The sequence below is a fragment of the Oncorhynchus mykiss genome, chromosome 4, assembly GCF_057628025.1.
Source record: "Oncorhynchus mykiss isolate SJ-2025 chromosome 4, ASM5762802v1, whole genome shotgun sequence".
In the NCBI taxonomy this organism is placed as follows: Eukaryota; Metazoa; Chordata; class Actinopteri; order Salmoniformes; family Salmonidae; genus Oncorhynchus; species Oncorhynchus mykiss.
In genome coordinates, this window is record NC_143025.1 from 58,698,023 (window position 1) to 58,721,977 (window position 23,955).

General features: G+C 42.1%; 1 protein-coding gene across 1 annotated transcript; it reads left to right on the forward strand.

The window, feature by feature from the left end:
• The first annotated feature begins 2,441 nt into the window (after positions 1–2,441).
• LOC110513792 (transport and Golgi organization protein 1 homolog) lies at positions 2,442–23,269 on the forward strand. Its single transcript, XM_090232383.1, has 25 exons — positions 2,442–3,076; positions 3,919–4,052; positions 5,664–5,750; positions 5,884–8,011; positions 8,294–8,596; positions 8,687–8,820; positions 10,571–10,696; positions 10,821–10,842; positions 10,967–11,055; positions 11,161–11,238; positions 11,368–11,478; positions 11,924–11,995; positions 12,112–12,216; positions 12,334–12,456; positions 12,631–12,712; positions 14,640–14,692; positions 14,816–14,906; positions 14,984–15,122; positions 15,304–15,496; positions 15,685–15,752; positions 17,166–17,254; positions 20,746–20,811; positions 20,917–20,963; positions 22,103–22,451; positions 22,595–23,269. Exons 1-25 carry the CDS (start codon positions 2,956–2,958, stop codon positions 22,873–22,875), a joined length of 5,091 nt encoding a protein of 1,696 aa, XP_090088509.1. The 5' UTR covers positions 2,442–2,955; the 3' UTR covers positions 22,876–23,269.
• The last annotated feature ends 686 nt before the right edge of the window (positions 23,270–23,955 follow it).

Below are 23,955 nucleotides of genomic sequence, written 5' to 3' on the forward strand. Positions count from 1 at the left end.
GCTCAAAATGGCCAGAAACAAAGGCTTTCTTCTGAGACTCGTCAGTTCTTGTTCTAAGAAATGAAGGCTATTCCATGCAAGAAAATTGTCAAGAAACTGAAGATTTCGTACAACACAGTGTACTACTCCCTTCACAGAACAGACCAAACTGCCTCTAACCAGAATAGAAAGAGGAGTGGGAGGCTGCAGTGCACAATTGAGCAAGAGGACAAGTACATTAGTGTCTAGTTAGAGAAACAGACGCCTCACAAGTCCTCACCTGGCAGCTTCATTAAATAGTATCCGCAAAACACCAGTCTCAACGACAACAGTGATGAGGCGACTCAGGGATGCCTCCTCTACTCCCTGTTCACTCATGACTGCATGACTCCAACACCATCATTAAGTTTGCAGATGACACAACAGTGGTAGGTCTGATCACCGACAACAACGAGACAGCCTATATAGGGAGGAGGTCAGAGACCTGGCCGTGTGGTTTCAGGACAACAACCTCTCCCTCAACGTGATCAAGACAAAGGAGATTGTGGACTACAGGAAAAAGAGGATTGAGCACGCCCCAATTAACATCTACTGGGCTGTAGTGGTGGAGCAGGTTGAGAGCTTCAAGTTCCTTGGTGTCCACATCACCAACCAACTAACATGGTCCAAGCACACCAAGACAGTTATGAAGAGGCCACAACATAACCTATTCCCCCTCAGGGGACTGAAAAGATTTGTCATGGGTCCTCAGATCCTCAAAAGGTTCTACAGCTGCACCATCGAGAGCATCTTGACTGGTTGCATCACTGCCATGTATGGCAACTGCTCGGCCTCCGACTGCAAAGCACTACAGAGGGTAGTGCGTACGGCTTAGTACATCACTGGAGCCAAGCTTTCTGCCATCCGGAACCTCTATACCAGGCGGTGTCAGAGGAAGGCCATAAAAATTGTCCGACTCCAGCCACCCTAGTCATAGACTGTTCTCTCAGCTACCGCACGGCAAGCGGTACCGGAGCGCCAAGTCTAGGTCCAAGTGGCTTCTAAACAGCTTCTAACCCCAAGCCATAAGACTTCTGAACATCTAATCAAATGGCTACCCAGACTTTTTGGATTGCACCCCCACCCCCCTCTTACACCGCTGCTACTCTGTTATTATCTGTGCATAGTCACTTTAATAACTCTACCTACATGTACATATTACCTCGACTAACCAGTGCCCCCGCACATTGACTCAGTACCGGTACCCCTGTATATAGTCTCACTACTGTAATTTTACTGCTGCTCTTTAATTACTTGTTCCTTTTATTTCTTATTCATATTTTTTAAACTACATTGTTGGTTAGGGGCTTGTAAGTAAGCATTTCACTGTAAGGTCTACTACACCTGTTGTATTCAGCGCATGTGACAAATAACATTTTATTTGATTTATAGAATACAATACAGTATATACATATGAGATGGTGTGATGCAATATGTAAACACAATTGAAAAGTGACCTAAGATACCGTAGAATAGTGTGGAGTGCAGTTTTTACATATTGTGACGACCCTCCTGCTCTGTCTGCCGTATTCTTTCGCTTTGCTCTTGTTTTCCTTATTAGGATGTTGGCGGGCTGAGCTGGGAGGGTCGTCAGCGACATGGGACACACCTGGGCCCGGGTGTGTCCCCGGATAAATGCACCAATTCCCCATTCATTGGGGAGACCCTCCATGCATGCACACTTATAGATTTTGGTTGTGGCATTTTTGTGGCCATTTGGTTGCTTTGGTACCTTTCAACACTCTTCATTATCACCTTTATGCACACAAACACTCACCATTGTTAATTGTATTTAGTTTACTTCAGTTAATAAATATATTTTGTTATTCCTTATCTCCACCTTGTCTCCTTTTTGTTACGAACTTCGAGCTGGTTCGTGATGAGATGAGTAATGCTAGATACGGAAACATTATTCAAGTGGCAGTGATCCATTTCTAAAATTGGCAGTGATTCCAAATCTTTGTCTATAGGCAGCCGCCTCTGATGTGCTAGTGATGTTTCGCAGTCTGATGGCCTTGAGATCGAGAGACTGAAAAACAGCTTCTGTCTACACAGACCCTGGTTTGATTCCAGGTTGTATCACAACCAGCTGTGATTGGGAGTCCCATAGGGAAGCGCACAATTGGCCCAGCGTTGTCCGGGTTTATCCGGGGTAGGCCGTAATTGTAAATAAGAAACTATTTTTTTAACTGACTTGCCTAGATAAATGTTAAATCAAAAAATGTAATTAAATAAATTGTCTTTGGTATAGGCCTGTAATTTGTTGCAATGCTTTTTTTTGTCATTTCATTGGCAATGACATGCAGCTTGGATCATTACGGTCATTGAGGGTCCTCCCAAATGTGAGTAAAATTATGTCCTCAGGTTTAATGGGGTGATTGTAGTCTAGTCGGGTGGGAGTGGCTACTATTTTGATAACGGGTGAAACAAAAACAACTGGATCGCCAACCCGTAGCTTCGTCCAGCAACTAGGCATTTGTATTAACATTTATTTGATCAATTCTGACTTTTACAGGTTAATATAAATGTAGTTTATAGCCCACCCTGAAAATGTGAGTCACATCCTCTCTGTTTTTCAGGCACTGGGTACCAAAACAATCAACATGTGCTTTTGATGTATCATAATAAATCTGCGGTAGTCAGATCGTCAAATCAAATGGGATTTTGCGTTCACTTGTCAGTAAACTTGTGGACGGTTTAGTTCTATCCAACAAATACGTGATAAACCCGAATCAGAACTTGTATTGTGACGCAATAAGAAGCTTTTATTCTGCGTTCTGGTTTCATGTCCTTGCTCTTATTTTTGACATTATCTGCCCAGATTTTGATATTTGCCTCTACGATCAACATCCTACGAATTGTTCCAGCCTTGGATTTTCCGACGTGTAGGCTTCATCTGTTCATGCTCCAGCAGAACCAGCCAGCCCAATTACCAACATGGCTGTAAATGTTTCTTACGTATACATTTTTATTTTATGTATTCATAATTTCATATCCAAAGCCGCAGTCGAAGGGAGATTCTCCGACTTCAAAAGCTGTGCAGACGAGGAATGCAGTAGTAAGTACTTGGCGCTGAACTCAAGCGAACTTTCAGGATACTTCCATCTTTCCATAGCTAGCTAGCTTGACCGGTGTTGTCATTTCAAAGGGAAGTTGTAAATACCAATACATAATAACCTAATGTAACGGATGTGAAACGGCTAGCTTAGTTAGCGTGGGCGCTAAATAGCGTTTCAATCAGTGACGCCACTTGCTCTGAAACATTGAAGTAGTAGTTCCCCTTGCTCTGCAAGGGCCGCGGCGTTTGTGGAGCGATGGGTAACGATGCGAGGGTGACTGTTGATGTGTGCAGAGGGTCCCTGGTTCGCGCCCGGGTATGGTGCGAGGGGACGGTTTAAACTTATATTTACATTGATGCTGTTGACCCGGATTACTAGTTGACTAACTAGCTACTTGCAACTTGCCAGTTGATCTGGCGACTGCCACTAGCTAGCTACACACAATAAGAGATGTGCTTGATTGTAATCAACCTCTATAGTTACTTACTAAATGGACCATAAATATATCAAATTCTGTTGGCTTAGGAAGCAAATTGCAAGATGGTAATAGGCCTGGTTAGCTATAAAGCTAGCTATTGCACCCCTCTGCTTGCAAGTTCTTCTCTTTTTACATCTACCTTATCAAGACAAAAACAATTACCCTTAATGCTTGGCTTTCCTTTCCTTTTGAATACTATGGCTCTGTAAAAAGAGAAGCAGATAAAACAAGGCTTACTTTAGTGATTTGTATTCTATTCACGCCCTGATTGTGCATGGGGCACAAAGGGTGGACGCTGAGGTAATGGGCTGAAATCTTTGGTAGGGGTGAAACAACTGATCTTTGAATCATTCCTCTCCACAGTGCTCTTGTGCCGGGGGAAAGCTTTTAGCGATTTCACCGGACCAGACTGTCGGTTTCTGCCATTTAAAAAAGGAGAGACTATATATGTCTACTATAAACTCTCAAGCCAAAGGACAAATATATGGGCAGGGAGTGTAAGTATGAGTTAATATTTAATTACAGCACCTGTCAAACGTTTGGACACATCTACTTATTCAATGGTTTTACTTTATTTGTACTATTTTCTACATTGTAGCATAATAGTGAAGACATCAACACTTTGGAAAACACATGGAATCATGTAGCAACCAAAAAAGTGTTAAACAAATCAAAATATATTTTAGATTCTTCAAAGAATCCAATGTCTTGATGACTGCTTTGCACACACTTGGCATTCTGTCAACCAGCTTCATGAGGTAGTCACCTGGAATGCATTTCAATTAACAGGTGTGCCTTATTAAAATTTTATTTGTGGAATTTATTTCCTTCTTAATGCGTTTGAGCCAGTTGTGTTGTGACAAGGTTCGGGTGGTATACAGAAGATTTGGTAAAATACCAAGTCCATATTATGGCAAGAACAGTGCAGTCGCAAAAACCATCAAGTCCTATGATGAAACTGGCTCTTATGAGGACTGCCACAAGAAAGGAAGACCCAGTGCTACCTCTGCTGCAGAGGATAAGTTCATTAGAGTTAACTGCACCTCATATTGAAGCCCAAGTAAATGCTTCACAGAGTTCAAGTAACAGACATAGCCCAACATCAACTGATCAGAGGAGACTGTGTGAATCGGGCCTTCATTGTTGAATTGCTGCAAAGAAACCACTACTGAAGGACCCTAATAATAATAATAAGAGACTTGCTTGGACCTAGACACATGAGCAATGGACATTTAGACTGGTGGAAATCTGTCCTTTGGTCTGATGAGTACAAATTTGAGAGTTTTGGTTCCAACTGCCGTGTCTTTGTGAGATGCAGAGTAGGTGAACAAATTATCTCGACTTGTGTGGTTCCCACCGTGAAGCATGGAAGAGGTGTGGGGGTGCTATGCTGGTGACACTGTCTGTGATTTATTTAGAATTCAAGGCTCACTTAACTGGCATGGCTACCACAGCATTCTGCAGTGATACGCCAACCCATGTGGTTTGTGCTTAGTGGGACTATTATTTGTTTCTCAGCAGGACAATGACCCAACACACCTCCAGGCTGTTTTGGGCTTTTTGTGTGTTTTTTTTTTTTTTTGAGTGATGGAGTGCTGCATCAGATGACCTGGCCTCCACAATCTCCCGACCTCAACCCAATTTGAGATGGTTTGGGATGAATTGGACCGCAGAGTGAAGGAAAAGCAGCCAACAAGAGCTCAACATATGTGGGAACTCCTTCAAGACTGTTGGAAAAGCATTCCTGGTTCAACAACACCACAAGCATTTTGCGACACCTGCAATAACATCTGCTAAACAAGTGTATGTGACCAATAAAATTTGATTTGATTTGGGCTACTTTGAAGAATATCAAATATATTTAGATATTTTTTGTACACTTTTTGGGGGTTACTACATTATTCCATATGTGTTATTTCATAGTTTTGATGTCTTCACTATTATTCTACAATGTAGAAAATAAAGAAAAACTCTTGAATGAATAGGTGTGTCCAAACTTTCTTACTGGTACTTTATGTGATAACATTGCAGTCTAGAAGGAATGTTGAAGCTTTTTCTGTTTTGTTAACATGTTTCATTCTCTGTTTTGTTTCCATTTCTTACAATAGGTTGGTAACCGCTTTGGTTACTTCAATAAGGACCAACTCGTAATGAATCACATATACACTGAAAAAGAATTGGAGATTCCTGCTGAGGTAAGTCAATAAATAGATGTAGGCCTAGTTCACTACTGCCAATGCATCATCGCTTAAAACATTATCTGGAATGACTGAACTTCTTTCTGAAATAGGTAGTATGACTCAAACAATGTTTTCTTTTTCTTTTCAGGAAACCGACTTTGTTTGCTTTGACACTGGACACGATAAGTTTGACAGTTATGACATTGATTCACTGTTAGGTTCCTCTTTATTGTTAACAGACGAGGAGGAATCTTTGCAAGTAACCACAGAGACTTTTTACCTAAACAATAGTGCTGAGAGCACCATGGTGGAAGTGGATGAGCCTCCACCTGAAGTGACATTGTTAGAAAATGATGAGATTGATAGGGATGTTCCTGAGGACATTGATAAGGTTGTAGAGGTTCTAGATAATGATGATCTGAGACATTTTGAGGCTTTAGAGTCCTCTCTGCCTCAGCCTGAAACTCTTGACACAAAGGGAGTGGAATATAACACTGTACTTGAGACCACAGCTGAGAGGATCAAAGATTACCTTCAGAAAGATCAGCAGAGGACAGAGGACTCTGTGCCGTACAGTGTTGTTGAACCAGAGGAAGGTGAGATCAAAGAAACCCCCTCAGAACCTCTATCCAAAGATGATCCTGAGTTAGAAAATGCACCTGATGGTTTTTCAGAAGGCAGACCTATTCCGGAGTTAAAAACCACACTTGGAATAACTTTTGATGCTGTCACTTCCAATGATGAGGAAAGTGACAAGACTGAATATCAGCAGGATGAGGAAAGTGATTATCATCTCAGGGAAACTCCATTGCTGGCTTTTTCTGAAGAAAGTTCTAATTTGGAACACGAGAACATTCTGGAATCTGATCATACAGATGAGGAAGACAGTCTATCAGAGGTACCTCATACACAGAAACAGGACTCCAAGGACAATAACCTGTGGTCTGCATTTGGTGATACAGTTTTTAACATTGTCAGTGGTGGGGAAAGAATAGCTCATGTTGCCAGTTCAGAGGAAGATGAGGAGGATGACGAAAGTGAGACTACACCAGAGCAGCCTCCCAAAATTGAAGAACCCAAGGAGTCATTTGGCTGTTCTACTTCCTCTGAGCTAATCTTTGAGCAACCTGCGGACTCTAATTTCAGTGAGGATGCTGTCAAAGTACCTGATGAGGATTCTCAGATGTTGCAGTTTGAGGATGAATCTGAAGAAGCTGACATTGAACCTTCAACACCTCCTGCTGATGAGGCAGGACACACTGAGGCTTTAGCAGAGAATCTTACAGTAGATGACAGCCCAGTCCCTAAACAGCTCTCACAGACAGACATGCTCTCAGACTTTGATAGTAAAATTAACGAATTAGAGCAGAAACAAGCTGTTGAAGAACTCCCCATACAAAAAGAGGAGTCAATAGATTTCTCACAAGTAGAGAATACATTTAAACAGGGTGGTACAGAGCTTTTCAGACTATTGCGAGAACCATACCAGAAGATCCCAGATCCAAGTAAAAACACAATGGTGAAAGAGAGCCATCTTGAACTCCCCATAGAGGAGGATGATTCAATACACCTAGTGGGGGAAGAGATTGAGGAAGAGTTGCTAGAGGATGAAAATGCGGTATTGTCTTCATCCAAAACTGAGCACACTGATGAAAATGACACAGAAAGTCTATCTGAATTTGGGTCAGAGCAACCCAATAATTATACACAAACCGATGTTGTATCCAGTGATGTGTTGGATGTGGTCCAACACGACGAGGCTATTGACATAGAACCTGAGGTGCATGAGACTGAAAATGATGCTGAAAGCCACACACCCTCACTTAAAGATACAGTTCTGGATCCCCTTCCAAACAAGGAGACGGAATACAGTGACAATGTGTTGAGGCTGACACTATTGCGAGACCACTTCAAGGAGGAGGATATGGAGCGCCTCCAAAAGATTCTAGGTCTTCAGAATCTCTTTAGGGTGGAGTTCCTGTTTTCTGACCTGGAGCTGAAGGCTGCCTGGCTGTCCCAGACAAACACCAGTAAGGACATTGAAAAGGTGCTGGAAGCCATTTTGGAAGCCTCTGAAACCCCAATCCTGGATGAGATTGAGAGGATGCTGGATGCCCAGGAGAACGCTGACCTGCAGCAGGAGGCTGGTGAGTTTGTTGAGGAAGCTTCCATCTTGGACGACTTCCAGGAATTGGTGTTCACCCTGAGTCAGAAGTACTCAACGGCCAGAAACAGTGCTCCCATGGCAGTGGGCAGTCAACTACACCCTGACACAGGTAATATATTTTTTTTTCAGTTTATGTTCATGTCAGAGTATAGGAGGATTAAAACCTTTTGTTAAATAAATATTTGGAAAGTCTCATTACATTGCTAATGACGTGATAATAATGCCTGGAGATTTGGTTTGCAGAATAAGCTGTATTTAAGAAATGCCCAAGAAGTACAACAAAGTAAATAGTAATCTGTTGACAGAACAAATACACTTCCTGACAATGACAGTTAGATTGTAATGCATGAACATTTACTCACTGTTTGCACCTCTCTGAATGTTTCAAAAGATGTGGATATGTCTGATGATGCGGAGGAAGAGAAGACATTCCCGCAGTCTGTGGAGGACATAGACAAGGACAACCTCACTGTGACAGAGACGGGTGAAGAGACTAAGGCACCTGAGAAGCCTGCCTATGATGGTCACAAGATACCAGATATGGGCATTGAGGAGGATAGTGGGTACTTGAACAGAAACAAAGACAATCAGGCAAGCTCTAAAACTCCAGAAGAAATCCAGAGGGGCCCTCAAACTATTTTGGAAAATACCTTGGACATGGGACTTAGCGTAGACATGGATCACCCTCCCTCAGGTAGGTGTTCATTATATTTCCCTACTTTTGAAATTGTGGTGAGATGTAAACTGTATGCATTAACCTAATTTGCTTGTGCTGTATTTCCAGGCTCTCTGGAGTCACCTCCTGTCACTGATTTCCATGAAGATGAGCAGAGTGGTTCATCATTCGTATCAGTGCTAATTTTATCTGGTCATCTCATCACCCTGTTTTATGAGTATCTTGGAATATATGGTGTTATGGTAAGTTACTTCATGTATTTCTCTCTTGTGAATGGGCTTTCCTTTCCATTGTAATTGACTAATTGCCTGCATGTAGTGCTTAGGACTCAAGTATTCATACTTATTTTATTATTGCTGGGACAATGCATGTATTATTTTTATTTGGGGGGGCATTTGCCATGCTGACAGCGTTACCCAACCCTTCCCCTTTTTTTCAACTGGTAGTTGAGTACAGCACCGTTTCCGTTAAATTAAACGTTCCAGAACGTAAAAACGTACTGAATGCAGCCCAGGTTCAGTGATCCTTTCCCATTTTTTTGTAGACGTGTTCTAGTGAAGTGTAGGCTGAAGTTAAGTGTCCACAGCCGGTGTTTTGCTTATTGAGTGGGATATAAATGATCCCGCCGCTCGTTTTACCAGGCTTTGCGTAGAGAGTAATCCCGTTCAGAACTCTAAAAGGAGGCTAGTAGACATGTTGTTGGCGAAGCAGAGCCAGCATTGGCAAGCTAACCTTCAAGCTTAGGTTATAGTAGCTAGAAAGATAGGTACATATTGTCCTCTCCTGGGTAAATAGAACCACGATGAAGGATCCTCTCCAGTAGTTGACAACGTTGATCAGTTGGTGAAATTAGGATTTTCGGGTTTACGCAAACGACTTGCATTGCAAGTCACAAGCCAAACTAACTTGATAGCCAGCTCAGCTGTCAAAGTAACGTACAGTAGCGATGGATTCGGAAGAAACAACCCCATTACCCACTTTGCCCCTGATGACAGAATTTGATCAACTGTCTGTCTTGTACTGTCTTGTACTTCAATATGCAAGTAGTTGGCTACAATGTAGCTAGCTGGCAAGTCAAGTCTTAGGCCGCCATATGGCTGGCTGGCTAGCTACATTTGAAACTGAATCTTGTTGGCAACTTCATTGTCTTGGGGAATGATTTTGTCCAACAATACCTAATGCATTTCCCAAATAGTTGCAGCCTAGAATGGGTCACTTGATTGCTCTTAGTTTAGATTTTTTTCGAAGTGGAAGTTGCCTGTCCTCTTCCTCATTAAAAAAAATGGCTCACTTTCCAGACTAGCAGTATCTGTTCTTCCTGTATCTGGGTCTCAGATCGAGAGGTGCCTTCAAGTTGTTGAATTTTGCTCTGACAGCTTCCCCTTACATAACTATCACCTGAGGTTACATGCCATTCAAATCTACACATGGCTCATGTCTAGTGATATGTTATGTAATTATCTGTTTTGTTTATTGGCCATTTTACAGGGTGAAAGGCTACATGATGCAATCTTTTGCACTCTAAATCCACATAGGCCTAAGGCTTGTTAGTTAGATCCACTCTGTGGTGATTCATTTAGCTATTCCCTGAATTTCACTGAGAGACTGCGATGGAAGTTCTGTATTGTGCAAAGGTCACCATGGATGGACAGTGTTAGGACCCCAGGCCAATCCAATCCCAATTGATTACATAAGGTCAAGGCAAATCTTCTCTCTATTGATTTTGATCAACACTAGGTTATAGTCTATGTCTATTTCTAAACCCACCTTGATTTGATCTGAAGATATGCCTCTTTGCATTGACCTAGAGGGTGCTCAGTGGGATATCCATTAGCCATGCTTGTAAATGGAACACTGGAATGCCTGATGGTTTAGTTCAATGTTTTTAACATCACTTATTTTCATCTGTCATCTCAGGCCAACTATTACCCAACTTATTTGCTAAGCCTGACATGTGCTGTCGTAATACTGATTGGACCTGTCTCTCCCCAGATGGTCACCAGTCTGCCAGAGCACTGGAAGCCAGGTCCAGACTTCTACAGCGTGTTCTGTGAACCCGTGCTGGTCACTGCAGGTGCCGGGGTCATCGGCTTCCTCTTCTGGAGGAGCATTCTATCTGTAAGTCGTTGTTGCACAGTTACCGCTTTCATAATTTCTGATTACTTTATGTTATTCTATGATGTATTGTATGCTACCATTGAGGAGGCTGTTTGCTGCCACTTTTTTGTTTTCCTCCTCACAGGTCAAAAGCAAGTCATATCTAAGTAAGTTCTTCTCTCTGGCTATTTAGGGTGCATAGTGAATCCTCATTCATATTGCTTACAGGCTGTTGTCCTTGTCACGTGTAAACCATGTCTGATTTCATATTCTCGTCATGTATTTTATTAGTTACTGAAAAAGAGCTGGTGGACAGGATGAAAATGCTTGAACAAGAGAAGAAGGAGATACTCCAAAAGGTCGCTGAACTGCAGCAACGGGTAAGTTGCAGAGACTTTTCACTGACTAAGATCCAGAATTTTGAGTTCAATGTGAATTAAGGGACATAATGTTTTGACAGTATATTTCTACTGGGTTCCCCTTAGGGCGAAGAACTTAAAGAAAATCAAAAGCTGTCGGAAAAATCTGCCACTTTCTCTCTGGAGAAGATCCAGGATTTGGAGGTGTCTCTGAGAAATATTATCTTGATCACATGTCATTGTCATGCTGACAATTATTTAATGTTTTATTATAATTGTTTTCTTCTCCATAGTGTTTAAATTGACTACGCATTTTATTTTTCTATCCAATAGAATATTGTGCAAGAGATGGAGAGACAAAATGAGCGCCTGGATGAGGAAAATCACTTACTCGCCATATCCTTTGACAAAGAGCGGGCCAACACTGCGAAACATGACGATATGGTGAGTAGTATTGAGCGATTTGGCTGTAATTAAAATGTTTCAGAACAACCAATTCTCTGATGTCGGTTCAATTATTTGAATCCCATTAAGTTTATTGTGTGAGCTCAATGTGCCGTTTCTGTAGAGAGAAATCAAATGAAGCACAAACTTTGGGACGTTGTAGTTTTCAACAGGCAAATAAATATTCAACATAGTTTAGTGCAGAAAATGTGGTAATTGACTAAAATGACCACAATCCATTACAGCTACCTGAACTTGTGCGGGCAGTCACAGAGAGAAAGTGACAGCCTGCAAACGAAAGAGACACCCTAGAGAGCAGTTGCTTTCGTGATGTAGATAGCATAGGCAGCTGCTATTAGCCAGCTACTATCCTAAATAGGATGGCTCGTTGATGAGCACAGAGAAAGATGGTTGTCATTATGCTTATCATTATCTTTGCCCATAGATGTCCGAAATGGACAAAACCATTGAGAAGTTGAAGCGCAGCAAGAAGAAGACCCAGGACGCACTCTCCAAGGTATATGTCATATACGTGAACATGCCCAATGAAAATATGTCAAATATATTAACATTGCAACAATCAAATGTAAAGTGTTTATTTCCTTTTAATTATCCTTATCATTGAATCTGTAGTCTACCATTCTGATGGATGAAGTCAAGCTCCGTGAAGATGCCCGGAATGTCCAGCACCAGGTTCTGGAGAAGGATATTGCCACCCTGAAGGAGGAGAACCTCTCGGTGAGTACCAATATGGAACAACGATTCACAATTTAAGCCTCAAGACATTGTGTAGGACTCATTGGCCATGCAGGGCCTGCATAGCACCGTCCTTATGACCTAATTTCCTTGTTACAGCTGCACCATGCTGCCAAGTTGTGGGAGGAGAAGCACAGGGAGACAAGAGAGCAGATCAAAGTCTACCACAAGTCTCAGAAAGACCTGGAGGATTCCCTCGTTCAAAAGGACCACAACGTTGAGGTTTGTTTTTTACACGTTACGATATTGTTACACACATCAATTCCTGTTCACACCTTCTCAAATGCACCTTGATGACAAAGAAACATGTCACCTTTATTATGTTCCAAAAAAATACTTCTTGACTGATTCCAGGGGAAAAGTGTCTCAATTGGTGCTTCTCAACCTCTCTGGCAGGTTCTGTCTGACCTGCTAGGAGACCTGGAGGCCTGCGATGACCTGAAAGGTGGAGTTGTGGCTAACGGGGAAGCCTTTAACGGTAAGTCACCTGACACTGTGTCCTAATCAGAGGAGGCTGGTGGGAGGAGCTATAGGAGGACGGGCTCCGTGTAATGGCTGGAATGGAATGAAAAACATGGAAACAGTGTGCTTGACTCCGTTCCGTTTACGCCATTATAGTGAGACGGTCCTCCTATAGCTCCTCCCACCAGCCTTCTCTGATTAGGATACTGTCATGTGATTTGGTCTTATGTAGCAAAATTTTAAATCGTTTTTTACATTGGATTAAGGTAGAGACTTGGAGCAACAAAATGGTATTTCATACACTACAGTTGAGGAACAATGGGGAAAGTAATTCTGCTTTGAAAGTTAATAAGCTTGTAACTCATACTGGAGAGCTCTTCTTTGTCTATACCCATTCAGCATTGTTCACACCCTCTTTAACCTTAGCCCCACCCATCTCTTTAAGGATTCACATGTGAGGTCGTGTACTAAACAACCAAAGATTTCAAGACTAAAGGCTGGTTTACACTACGTCTATCGACATGTCTGTAGACAGTTGTCGCGGTGACATGAACATTCTATTATGAAGAGAAAATCTAATCACAAAAACGACAGGCCGCATGACATCAGCAGCCTGGTGGTCCAAAATAGCATAATTGGTGTATTTTAACACCAATAAACACAACCATTTAAAAATGGAATTTTGTATATGTCAATCTAGCAAACCAAGAACATTTCTAAACATTGGTTTGGTTTGTTTCTAGCTTGTTAGTTGGCTAGCCAGTTCAAATAATGACCATATCATATACCTGACAAAGTCTTAACTTTAGCTAATTAGTATTCATTATTACAGGAAAATAAACTCACAACAAAATCATTATATACAAATTAAGAAAATAGCTTACGGATATTAGTGTGACGAAGTAAAAGCAGGGTATTCTACTGGAGAATTTTAGTACTTGGACAGTGTCTCGTTGGCCTAACGTTATATCCTAATTTGGACTTTTATGCAGGTCATGTTCTTCACATATTACCGTCTCTGGTGATCACACACATATCAAATAAAATCTGGTTACTTGCATAGTGGAGACTTTTTTGTTTAGCTAGCTAAACAATTAACCATAATCCAAACTCATAACGTTACTACCTTGCATGAATCCCCTGGTAGCTAAAACTAACCAACTAGTTCAATGTTAACCTAGCTAGCTAACATTAGGCTATAACTAGAAATGCAAATGCGTCTGTGATATGAATAATATTATTACACAGATCAATCACTTAACATTAGCTGGCGATCCAGCCAGCTAACGTTAGCTAGCTAACAATATGCTTTATTTTGCAATGAGAAAACGACTTTCTGACAATTAGAAACTTATATCTGAAAATAGTTTCCCTTAATTTGAAGATGTATAAAACACCTGTCTCCAGAATGTTCTATTTTCGACCCGCCTCTGCATATTTGCAATCAAACCACAGAATTTTCTCCATCTACTTAGCTATCATACTCTGCTTCCACCGGACAGTCCACTGATTTCAAAACTTGGTCCTCCTAAAAGTGGAGAGCATCTTTTCAAAAAAGCTGCGTTAGAAAGGATTACTTACACATACTGAGAAGCTCATGTTATAGACCAAAGCGTGCTACATGGCAGACCAATCCGAACTCGTTTCATGGCGCGTCCAGCTCATCCATTATCTCAGCCAATCAAGACTAGAGGGAAGGTTCCTTCCTTTTTCTGTGGCTAAACTAACTCGGCTCGTAGTTTACCATTTTTACTCGTATTTACGGATGGTATACAAGTTTGTTATTAAGGCACATGGAAGTTCACATACCAGAAGGCATTTTGCAAAAAAGAAAACGCATTTTGATAGTTATACATTCAAATGCCTCTCCTGTGAATTATTGACACGGTACATACGCCTACTTTCCTGAAACGTGTCACTGTGTTTACTATTATTTGTTTCAGACAAGCAGACCATCATCCAAAACCGCATTAAGCAAATGATGGTCGTCTCTCGGGTAAGACTGAGTTCTTTCTTGAACAGACCCAGATTTCTGTGTACCTGAAGGCAGGTAAAACTTGTGCTCAGAACCAAGAAGTGTGTCAACTCTTGCACTAACTGTTGGCAGAACTTTCCACAGGTCCAGACCACTCTGTCTGTTGTGGAGGAAGAGCGCGATCGCTTCATGACCAAGCTGCTGAACGAAGAGAAGTCCAGGAAAGAGCTGGAAGGTATGTCCCAGCAACTAGAATTTGATATGCATCACTACCTTTTCTCTCTCAACACTATCAACTTGTTTTCGCCACAGAGCAATTTCAGAAGCTGGAGCATGACATCTTGTTGGTGAAAAGTGACAAGAACCACCTGGAGAAGCAGTACAAGACCCTGCAGCAGAAGAATGACATCATGACCGAGATGTACCAGCAGAAGGAGAACGCTTTGCAGCAGTAAGTAGAATCAGAAGTGGTGCAGTTCATGCATTAATACTATAGTAGGGTTTGTTCTCCATGGTTCCACGGCATTAAAAAAAAAAATCATTGTCTTTTACTGTATTCTTTTACTGTGAGGTTTGAGGTTTTCAAATGGACTTAAAGTAGAGTTTGATTTAATTTGTGTGTCGCCTTACAGGAAGCTGACCAAGGAGGAGTTTGAGCGCCCCAACAAGGAAGACCGGCTGACGAAGGTGGACAGCAAGGCCCTAGAGGAGGAGGTCAAGGTGTGTAGGCAGCGCGTTAAAGAGATCCAGGATAAGCTGAAACGGACCGAGAAGTCCTACAAAGCCCAGATCATTAAGCAGGAGCAGAAATCTCACGAGAACTGGGTTTGTACAATACAACTTTTTTTTTGTCCATTTGTTAAAGAAACAACATGTCTCATTTCTCAACCCCCATCGATGGCACATACATTAGGATCAGGACATTTTTTTTTAAGTATTCTGTTTGGCCAGTCATTTGTAAGGTGAATTTAGTCCAAAACAGGAGATTTTAAATGTCTATTCCTTCTCTCTAGGCGATTGCACGTGCCGCAGAGCGAGCTATGTTCAACGAGAAGAAGGAAAACATTCACCTTCATAACTTGTGAGTGCAACACTAATACAACAGACTAAATTGGGCTATACCAATGCAGGGCTCAAGGCTTATTTAGTTGATGGCACCAGCACATGATTTGGTTACATACATTTTTCGCCACTGCACGGATATAATGACCTGACCTGTGTCCCATAATGTACCTGCATTCCATACAGAACCAGGCTAATAATGACTAGCCATCTTTACATTAGCATGCCCTTGAGTTCTAACATTGATTTGGATAGATTTACTCAGGGTGCAATGTGACTTTTTTGTCAGTGGAAGTTTATAAATCCATTGAGATGCATGCTTTCTCTCTCTATTCAGCTAGTAATAGGCTACATTTGGTTATTAATTAATGATATATTAAAAAGCTGTATGAAATAATTTTGCAATGTAAGACATTGCTCTGTTTGTTAGAATTGCGGAAATGTATTTTCTAAAGTAAGCCTGTAAAATATTATTTTACATTTAAAAATAGTATGTTGTCCCTTAATCAAGACAGACTGCTTTTTGAAGGAGAGTTCAATATGTCTACAGTAGGCTAGCCAAGACAAGTGCTAGTTGTCTTTGTAGCTTTCTTTTTTGTACACTATCAACAGTAGCCAGTAGAATATTTTTTTTCTCCAGTGACAAGCGAACTGAGATGGTATTCTAGGATTCAAAACAAAATCCAGGGAATGCATGATTGGTATTTTGATGTGAAACCTGTCCAATTAGGATCCAAAATGATCCAATATGTCTGCCTACACAGCTTGACCTAGGCTATATTATTCACCACCTGAGGAAGTGGAAACTCAAAACACTTATCTAGATTGCTAACTCTAAATATGTTAATGTTACTAGATAGCTAATTTATTAGCAAATGTAATGTCTTACAAAAGATTTCCAGCACTAGGCCCGTCCAGGCTACTGGATGTAGCCCTATTCACTGCAAATGGTGCACTCCACCGGCGCATCAAAACCATGTACTACATAGCCTACTCCGGTTGTTAAGTGGTGCCATGAGCTCCATCTTGAGAGCTGAGTAATGTAATTGTATACTCACAGAAAGCTGTGACTCTCCTCTCTGTAACTAGAACAACAGTAGCTGCTTTGCAAACTGCCTTTTTCCCGAATTGCATTTTAAGCAGCGGTCATATGGTTGTGCTAATTAGAATGCGCACCTCACCTATTGCTCACTCAAAATGGAGACAGGCAGATCCTTTCATTTGGTTAATTTTTGGTCAATATCACATTTACTTTTTGAATGAGTCATAATAGTAAAGTAAAAAGAGAAGCATTGTGAACCAAAGGTTGCACTGCCAAGTCGAAGGGCCACAAATGCAAGTGTTTTGGTCACAGTTTTGCAAGCTGTATTAGTCTAGATTTGGAGGTACAGTATTGAGAATCTAAATGCCTGGTCTCATTTTTTCACCCTAGACTGACTTCCATGTCCAGCAAGCTGAATGAGCTCCGTAGGCCTCTGTTCAAGCCCACCCTTGGGATGGCTCCCATGCCTCTCCGACGAGGTAAGAACCAATCCTCAGTTCACGTTATTTAGTGCTGGCGACTGGCACGTCTGCATTCAGTAAGGCAAAATTGTCAGAACATATCTTGCAGATAGAAATGAAATGAATAGGGCTGATATGACACTATTCTTGAGGACAGAGAATCATATTTCTATCTGAACGTTCTGTAACGTTCCTGGACATTTCTATTGTCTTGTCGGTTGGATATCAGCTGTGACTGCGTTTCAAATTAGATCTTGGACTTTTTGACTGTCTGATACCCCATCTGCTGTTTGACTTCCACCCTCTGAAATGCATGTTTTCCTGAGGTTTTGATTTGTATTCCTTGCAGCTGGTCCAATGTGGAGAGACTGACAGTGTTTTGTTAAATGGTTTTGCTAAACAGGTGATTAGTACGGGCCCTCACCTGTGAGCGGAGGTGCCCCTTCCCCCTCCTCTCATGATAGAAGTTCACGGGTGCCCCCCCTGTGGGGTGAAGGAACGAGCCCTATCGGGAGTCTCCTGAACCCCCGGCCCGGACAGCCTTGGCCCTGCTGATTGGCTGAGCAGTACCATCCCTCAGCCAATCAAACCCCCCTTGTTCACCCTTGTATGCCCTGACTCCCCGCTTTCTTTTTCACCTTTCCTTTTCCCTGTCTTTACCTCCGCTGTGGTGTTTCAATAATTCACTTATTTTTCTTCCTACTGCTCTCATCCTGCTCCTTACTGGTACCCACCTCTGACCTTTTCCTCTTCCTAATGTTTGTCTTCTGATTACGTCCTCTCTGATTTTCAAAGACATTCTTTCCTGTCTCTTTCACTGCCATCTTTTCTCCCTCTACTGCCATCTTTCTCACCTGTGTTTGCGTGTCCAGACGACCCAGAATGCTCCTATGCCCCCGTTTGCTTTCACAATTTGGAATAACCGCTCTTGCATGCCTCTTGCTCTTTCAGTATTATGGAGTTTTTGTTGTGTTCAGCTGTTGTGTGTGGAACTCGTTAGGTTACAAAAGCTTCAGCCTTTGCTTTCCCTTGTGGGATTACTGCATTCCATACATTTTTATGTTTAAAATATACACTACCGTTCAAAAGTTTGGGGTCACTTAGAAATGTCCTTGTTTTTGAAAGAAAAGCATTTATTTTTGTCCATTTAAAATAACATCAAATTGACCAGAAATACAGTGTCTACATTAATGTTGTAAATGACTATTGTAGCTGGAAAGTTTATATTTTTTTTAATGGAATATCTACATAGGCGTACAGAGGCCCATTATCAGCAACCATCACTCCTGTGTTCCAATGGCACGTTGTGTTAGCTAATCCAAGTGTATAATTTTAAAAGGCTAATTGATCTTTAGAAAACCGCTTTGCAAGTATGTTAGCACAGCTGAAAACTGTTGTTCTGATTAAGGAAGCAATACAATTGGCCTCCTTTTAGACTAGTTGAGTATCTGGAGCATCAGCATTTGTGGGTTCGATTACAGGCTCAAAATGGCCAGAAACGAAGCACTTTCTTCTGAATCTCGCCAGTCTATTCTTGTTCTGAGAAATGAAGGCTATTCCTTGTGAGAAATTGTCAAGACACTGAATATCTTGCACAACGCAGTGTACTACTCCCTTCACAGAACAGCGCAAACTGGCTCTAACCAGAATAGAAAGGAGTGGGAGGCCCCGGTTCACAACTGAGCAAGAGAACAAGTACATTAGTGTCTAGTTTGAGAAACAGACGCCTGACACGTTGAGGAACTGGCAACTTCATTAAATAGTACCCGCAAAACACCAGTCTCAACAGTGAAGAGGAGACTCCGCGATGCTGGCCATTTTGAGCCTGTACTCGAACCACGCAGCCGTTATACTGCTCAGGAAGGAGACGCATTCTGTCTCCTAGAGATGAACTTAATCCTAACCGACTTGCCAAAACTATAGTTTGTAAACAAGAAATTTGTGGAGTGGTTGAAAAACGAGTTTTAATGACTCCAACCTAACTGTATATACACATACACACAGTACCAGTCAGAAGTTTGGACACCTACTCATTCTAGGGTTTTTATTTTTACTATTTTATACATTGTAGAATCATAGTGAAGACATCAAAACTATGAAACAACACATTGAATCATGTAATAACCAAAAGTGTAGCCTCCCTTTGACTTGATGACACCTTTGCACACTCTTGGCATTCTCTCAACCAACTTCACCTGAAATGCTTTTCCAACAGTCTATTGTTGGCTGCTTTTCCTACACTCTGGGGTCAAACTCATCCCAAACCATCTCAATTGGGTTGAGGTCGGGTGATTGTGGAGGCCAGGCCATCTGATGCAGCACTCCATCACTCTCCTTGGTCAAATAGCCCTTACACAGCCTGGATGTGTGTTGGGTCATTGTCCTGTTGAAAAACAAATGATAGTCCCACTAAGCGCAAACCAGATGGGATGCCGTACCACTGCTGTGGTAGCCATGCTGGTTAAGTGTCCCTTGAATTCGAAATAAATCACAGACCGTGTCACCAGCAAAGCACTATCACACCACACCACCTCCATGCTCCACGGTGGGAACCACACATATGGAGATCATCCGTTCACCTACTCTGCGTCTCAAAAAGACACGAAGGTTGGAACCAAAAACTCTCACATTTGTACTCTTCAGACCAAAGGACAGATTTCTGTCAGTCTCATCTCCATTGCTCTTGTTCATTGGCCCAAGCAAGTCTCTTCTTATTGGTGTCCTTTTAGTGGTTTCTTTGCAGCAATTCGACCATGAAGGCCTGCTTCACGTGGTCTCCTCTGAACAGTTGATGTTGAGATGTGTCTATTACTTGAACTCTGAAGCATTTATTTGGGCTGGTAACTCTAATGAACTTATCCTCTGCAGCAGAGGTAACTCTTGGTCTTTCCTGTGGCATTTCTCATGAGAGCCAGTTTCATCATAGAGCTTGATGGTTTTTGCGACTGCACTTAAAGAAACTTTAAAAGTTCTTGAAATTTTCCAGATTGACTGATCTTCATGTCTTAAAGTAATGGACTGTTTCTTTTTGCTTATTTGAGCTTGTCTTGCCATAATATGGACTTAGCCCTATTTGGTAAAATACCATCTTTATAACACCCTTACCTTGTCACAACACAACTGATTGGCTCAAATGCATTAAGAAGGAAAGAAATTCCACAAATGAACTTTTAACAAGGCACACCTGTTAATTGAAATGCAGTCCAGGTGACTACCTCATGAAGTTGGTTGAGAGAATGCCAAAAGTGTGCAAAGCTGTCATCAAGGCAAAGGGTGGCTTCTTTGAAGAATCTCAAATATTCTGGTACTGGTACTTCTAGTTCTGGAAGAATAATATCCTACCATGACATGACCAAATAGACCAGACTTTGCTATAAATAGATGGTAGCATGAACCAGTAACGTGGTCTTGAGTCAGGTGCCTAATGACAACCAGGAGAGCCAAGGTTAGCATTCTAGAAGATTTGACATTTTACGTTGATGTATCACCGTGTATTTATTGTCCAACAGGACCACGACCTCACGGCCGTTACCCTCCTGACCACAAACACAGTGGCAGTGTGGCTTCTAGACCTGGTAGGGATTGTATTTTTTGTCAATGAGGGTTGATATGGTATTATCCCTAATCGAGCGCTTATCCTAAATCTCCTCTAATCATTCTGCCCTTTTTATCCTCCACAGACACCATGGCCCCAAGTACATCCTCACCAAGCGATCTGGGCAGCTCGGTAAGTGTCTCAAATTGACTGAAAATGTCCACAGGTTATTTACTTCCTTATTACGTAACAATGTCAGGAGGGAAAAAGTGACATGGAACTAGAGAAGGAAAGTTTCAACGAAACACCGTGAGTCCTTACGGTCTTATGGGCATCTCTCCCCCCTGTTCCTCCATCATGTGGGTGTGTTTGCACTAAACAGACCGCTCCACTAGAGTCACAGGCTGAGGCCCAGGCCTCCACAGAGAACCCAGAGGCAGTGAGTATTATGTTGGAGGCAGCAGTGGCAGGGATGTGGATGTGTGTGTGAGCATGCTTACCCCAGCCGTGGATCAGTGGCTGGAGTGGCAGTCAGCTGGGTAGTGGCTTCACAGGGTTGTCAGACTTAACATTGCTGGCTGGAGTCTGACATGCGTGGTTGCTTGTTTTAAGGAGCTTACAGACGGGCTGCGGTAAACTGAACATTTCTGCCTACTGTGTGTAGATGCCAGCGGTCTCGGTTGTTGTCAGCTCGACGGTTGTGATTTTAAAACATTGGTTGGTTGGCGAGATGGACTCTGCTCAATGGTCAACCATGCATATTTTGAAACGTTGAGCGTAGAGCCAACGCCGCAGCTCACTGGAGTGAGTACCACGAACGGCGACAATTGCAAAACTGCTTACCTTTTGCCGCCCTAGTCCCATTGAAGTCTGAAGACCTTTGCCGCTCCCCGTGGCCCGTCTGTAAGCTCCTTTTTATTTTTTCCCTATATTACAACACCCACCCTCCCTCTGACCCCCACTGAATGAATTGGTGACATTGTTCTACAAAGCCATAACTTCAGCACAACTACATGATGGATATCTCAAATGTGTTATCATTTAAAGCTGTGTGTGTTTTGAGGTTAATGCTTTGTGGAAACGGTCCTGATTCTGAATCGGTGTGTAGCACTTGGTTGTGTGATTCTTGTGGGACTGTGTAACTTGACTTATTATTGTGGGATATTGTTGTCTTTCTCACCAGTGCATAATTGTTTGTTTTGTTCTAACCTAACGAAACTGTTTGAATCAGATGAAAGGGACTCTCATTGTTGGTGCCAGCAGCAGGGCTACAAGTACAATGGACCTATTGCTATTCTTTGTTTTAATATTTTTTGTTGTTGTTCCTCTAGAACACTCGACCTCAGGGTCCTGGCTCCCTGCTGGTCTCTCCCATCAGGCCCCCCCCCGACTCAAGACCCGGCCCCCTCAGACCAGTCATCAGCCATCCCTCCGGACTCTGCTACCGTCCCATTCCCGGACGCCACCACATCCCTCCTCCCCCACCCTTCATGCCTCCCGTGTACCGACCAGACAACGGACACTCAGGCATGATGCCTCCTGGACCCCCACCGCCTAACGGACACCCGTTGATACCACCCGGACATCGGCGTCCAACTCCTGGTGCTTACAGTCCCCCTTCCCCACACAACCGGTACCTTCCTCCACCTTCTCACTATGAACCGGTGCCTCCCCCATTCGGTAGGTGGTGAATTCTGGCCCCCAGCTTTTATCTCAAGTTGAGTCTTTGTTATTCGCATCGCTAACCACAACTGAAATACTATTGTTATGTTGGTACTGCAGTGTTATATTTAATTTGTTTGTTCATTTTTCCTTCTACCTAGGTGTTTCCGGCAGCACTCCTATGGCCCGACCCATGGGACCCCCACATACCTACGTGCACTATGGACCACTTGATCACTCCATCCTGCCCCCTGGGGTGGCCCCATACCCTCATGTCGGCCCCAGAGACTTCCCTGTGCAGCCACAGGTCCCACATGGCCATGACTCTTCAGTGGGCCCCCAGCCCGGCGCTGGCCCCCAGGGCCAGGGGCAAGACTATAGGTCCCAGCAGGCAACAGCTGCCCCCCAGGACTCAGACAGCTCTGCCATGGCAGAGCCTTAGACACCTACCAACCATTAACGACCCAGCTACATTTAATCAACCACGATTCATCTCTTTATTTTTCTCCTTTTTGTTTTTTAATTAGCTGAAAATAAATATATGATATACTTGCAAACAACAGAAGTATCTAAAAAGTTAGTTCCTATTAAAGCATCAGAAAATCAATGTCTTATGTTTCTTGTCTGAAATGTAATAGACTTGAAGAGGAGTAGTACTGAGGCTTGTTACTCTGCAAGAGGTCCTATTGTGCAATAACATTTCTATTGTGTGACTGAGCTTTTTTTAAAAGGTTATTATGTTGATTTTTGTATTCATTTCACAATGTTATCATGGTTTCCTGTGGAAATTATTATTAAAAAGAAATGGACCCCAAGCTTTTGGGTTGCTTGATCAATCATTTCAGAAGTACCATATTATCTGAGCTCTTCCCAAAACTCTCTTCAGAATGAACTGAAAGGGAAGGTTGAAGGTCAGATGTAATTTACTGTTTTTAGGATATTTTATTAATAAAACTGGTAAAAGATACTGCAGTTTTCTATTGTTCATATGACGCATATGACAACTTTTGCGATCCATTATAGTTTGAAAGGAAATGTCTGACAGTGCATTTTGTTTTGTATGGGTAGCTGCATTACATGTGAAAGGCCAGTAAATCACCCACTAACTGAACACCTGTCATATTACATTGGTTTCACATTTGTTTCTTTTTGTTATGTTACATCAGGAATGCATCACACTTTTTCTATTTATTATCAATAAAAAGAAAATAACCCATTTTTTTTGCACGTGACTAAAGACTATTTGCATTAAATGTATATCATTGCATGCTTTGGTTAGAAATGTTTTACTCTCTGTAGGTCCCAGAACTTTTCTTTGTACCCACTGACTATTTACCTCTACCAAAACACTTGACTGATTATTGGCATATCTGGAATGTTATGATGTACACTGTTATCGAGGCTGTCAAATTATTGTGTAGCTGGGCACTGCTCTGCCTGTCACCATACTGTACACTGAAAGTGGTTCTGAGTGAATGACACAGGGAAAAGTAAGGGCATACAAGCGTTTGAGTCTTATGCT